This window comes from Montipora foliosa, chromosome 13, assembly GCF_036669935.1.
Source record: "Montipora foliosa isolate CH-2021 chromosome 13, ASM3666993v2, whole genome shotgun sequence".
Taxonomy (NCBI): Eukaryota; Metazoa; Cnidaria; class Anthozoa; order Scleractinia; family Acroporidae; genus Montipora; species Montipora foliosa.
In genome coordinates this window covers 20,894,067-20,896,694 of record NC_090881.1, presented here as the reverse complement: position 1 = coordinate 20,896,694, position 2,628 = coordinate 20,894,067, and the positions used below count along the sequence as shown (strand labels likewise).

General features: G+C 38.6%; 1 protein-coding gene across 1 annotated transcript in view; it reads right to left on the bottom strand.

Annotated features, from left to right (window-relative positions):
* Positions 1–222: 222 nt before the first annotated feature.
* The window catches only part of LOC137982503 (uncharacterized), a 12,034-nt gene continuing 9,628 nt past the window's right edge, over positions 223–2,628 (bottom strand). The window contains exon 6 of the mRNA XM_068829597.1: positions 223–2,251. Within this exon, the coding sequence (XP_068685698.1) occupies positions 1,779–2,251 (473 nt within the window). The 3' untranslated portion in view covers positions 223–1,778. The remainder of the gene's footprint in view (positions 2,252–2,628) is intronic.

The window sequence follows — 2,628 nt, the reverse complement described above, 5'->3', positions numbered from 1 at the left end:
GAAAAGCAACTATAGCCCATTTTTAACATGGTAATTAACCCATGGACTTTTAATAGATTTTACTCTGTCTAACGTCACACGATTTTACTCGTCAATAGGGCGGTTCAGGTGTCAATGGGATAAGGTTTGAAAGAAATTTGCGTAAGAAAAAGAATGGTAAAAAGTTGTCGGCTAATTGAAAACGTTTCGCACGAATGGCGTCTCCTTGTGTATTCAAGTTGGGTCTTCTTTTCTTCATTAACGAGGATACGCCCACATTTTATATTAGTCGCATTAATTTAACAAAAATACACCATCTGTTTTCCCTTGGAAGTGTCTGTTCTTCGTTTCACTAGCCGGGTGAAATGATGGATTTTGACCACGTTTGTCCACAAGACAAATGTCAGACAAATTTGATGTTATGTTTGTCTAGAAATCAAATACGACAAATATGAGCCACATCACCATAGAATTGTCCTCTAAATGTGAGGAAAATGAGGTGGTCTTCGTCATCGCCGCCATGTTGTTGGACGAAAACAAAAGATCTCTCATTAGCTCCTTTTGTTCGTCCACCAGCAAATGTACATTACATCACCGTTATCTGTGTCTCTAGAGATTGGTTGCAAATCACCTCACCTGTATTTTATCGGGAGACAAATCCATCAAAACAAGATAAACTTTTCGAATTAAAAAAGGTAGTGAGCCTTTACTTTCCAGAAGTTGACCGTTCGGTAAGGCTATTTTGTTTTGTGCTTGTTCAAAGGGGGATAAGTAAGAGTCGACTTTAGTACTGCAACTTTTATTTTTATACACTACTTCATTAATACAGCATGAGTAAGGTCGCAGTTGATACAACAAATCATAACCCAAAACAACAAACAATCGGTCAATTTCAATAACAATGTACTTGGTCAAAATGAGTGCTTAGAATTAATGGTAATCAGTAAAACCAACCAAAACTAGTGTGCAGTTTAGACGTTCTAAAACTCACTTACAGAGCATAGCTACTAGAACTCTAGACATTCTTGACATTTAAGAGCCCACATGGGATAACATATAACAATTGAACCGGTCTTTTTAATGATAATGAAGATGATTACGTTGATCATAATGACGCTGATGACGTCAATGATGACGATGATGATGATGATGATGATGTTGACGTTGATAAAAACGCTGAAGATGATGACGTTGATGATGATGGATGAAGATGGAGATGTCGGTGACGATGATGACAGACTTAAGAGAAAGCAACACGGCTCTGGTCGTGAGTTCGTATTTTAACTAGGCAAACTTCACCTAAAATACTTTAATAGATCGATAAGTCTACATCAAAAGTAAAATGTGTATAAAGAACTTTTCAAAACAATGCCAAAGGAAAGTCTAAGGGTCACGCTTAAAAAGTCTTAATTAAAAGGGTAAAGTCACCGTCGTTACACTGTTGTAGGTCAAAATGCCAAGGTTTTTTTTTTTTCATTTTTTAACGCTTTCATCCCTGAACTGGCCTCCACTGACTAGTAAAAATCGTCTGGTGTTTGGCAAAGTAAAATCTGTAAGTGTCAATCTTAGAAGGAATTCATTAATCAGCTTCCATCTTCTTCGTTTTTAACTGCGGACGACAAAAAATCCTTTAGTGCACGAAGTTGGTTTTTCGCGACGAAGCTGTAACAATCTTTTTTCGGTCTCTGTTGAATTTCTTTTTTTTTTTTGTAGAATGAGGTGTAAGTGGTGAGACGGTACCCCGTTAATTATTAAGATGACGCTTAAAGAGATGGCAGGTAAATGATCATGTTGTGACTCTATTTACTACACACAACACAAGTAAGTTCATGACCTTCGATGTACGGTTTGCAGGGTAAGGTACCACAATTCGATTGCACCACGTACAACACAGCACCGTTTGTGTCTGTGTGGCTCCCTGGTACAGTCTCGGGATCTTTATCGATACAAACAAATTCAGTTTCGTGGACGTGACCATAATGGGAAGTCATCAGGTATCCAGTATACTCTTTGGTCCAACCAGATGCGCAGCTGTTGGTAGCTGGGATCATCACCTGAGAAGCACGTGCGCTGACGTAACAGACGGCGCAAGGTGCTTGGTGATTCTGGAGGTGGCTGAGTCTTGGAAAGCTTCCTGTTTCGTACTCTGTTCCGTATATGGCTGCTGTGCTCTGCCAACTAGGGCTAGTCTCGTCAAAAACTGGATTGTCAGGAAGACACAGGTAATTGGAGCCTCCTCCGCTTTGAGAGTAGAAGCCGCTGCCCATGAACCCTGTTTACATCAAGGAGATATCGTTAATTATTACACTAAGATCAGTAAATGGTTCAGTAACCAATCTCAGATCAGGATCTAAGCAAAAGGGGAATATTTACTGACGTCATTGTTTACAACAGTTTACATTAACGTACGATTTTGTTTCTAGAAGGCGACCTTAGAAGTAAAAATAAAAAGTTAAAGTGCCCCTGTGACCAAAAAATCAATTCATATTTTTCTTTGGATTTCAAAACTATGTTAACAAAGCACTAAGTGACCCACGTTTTAAGCCTTGATTTCAAAAAGACACCTCTTTATTTTAACTGTAATTTTCCTATTTAATGTTCCGCCATTACTAACATTATGTTCTTGAGAGAGCTGGATCGAGGAGAAAA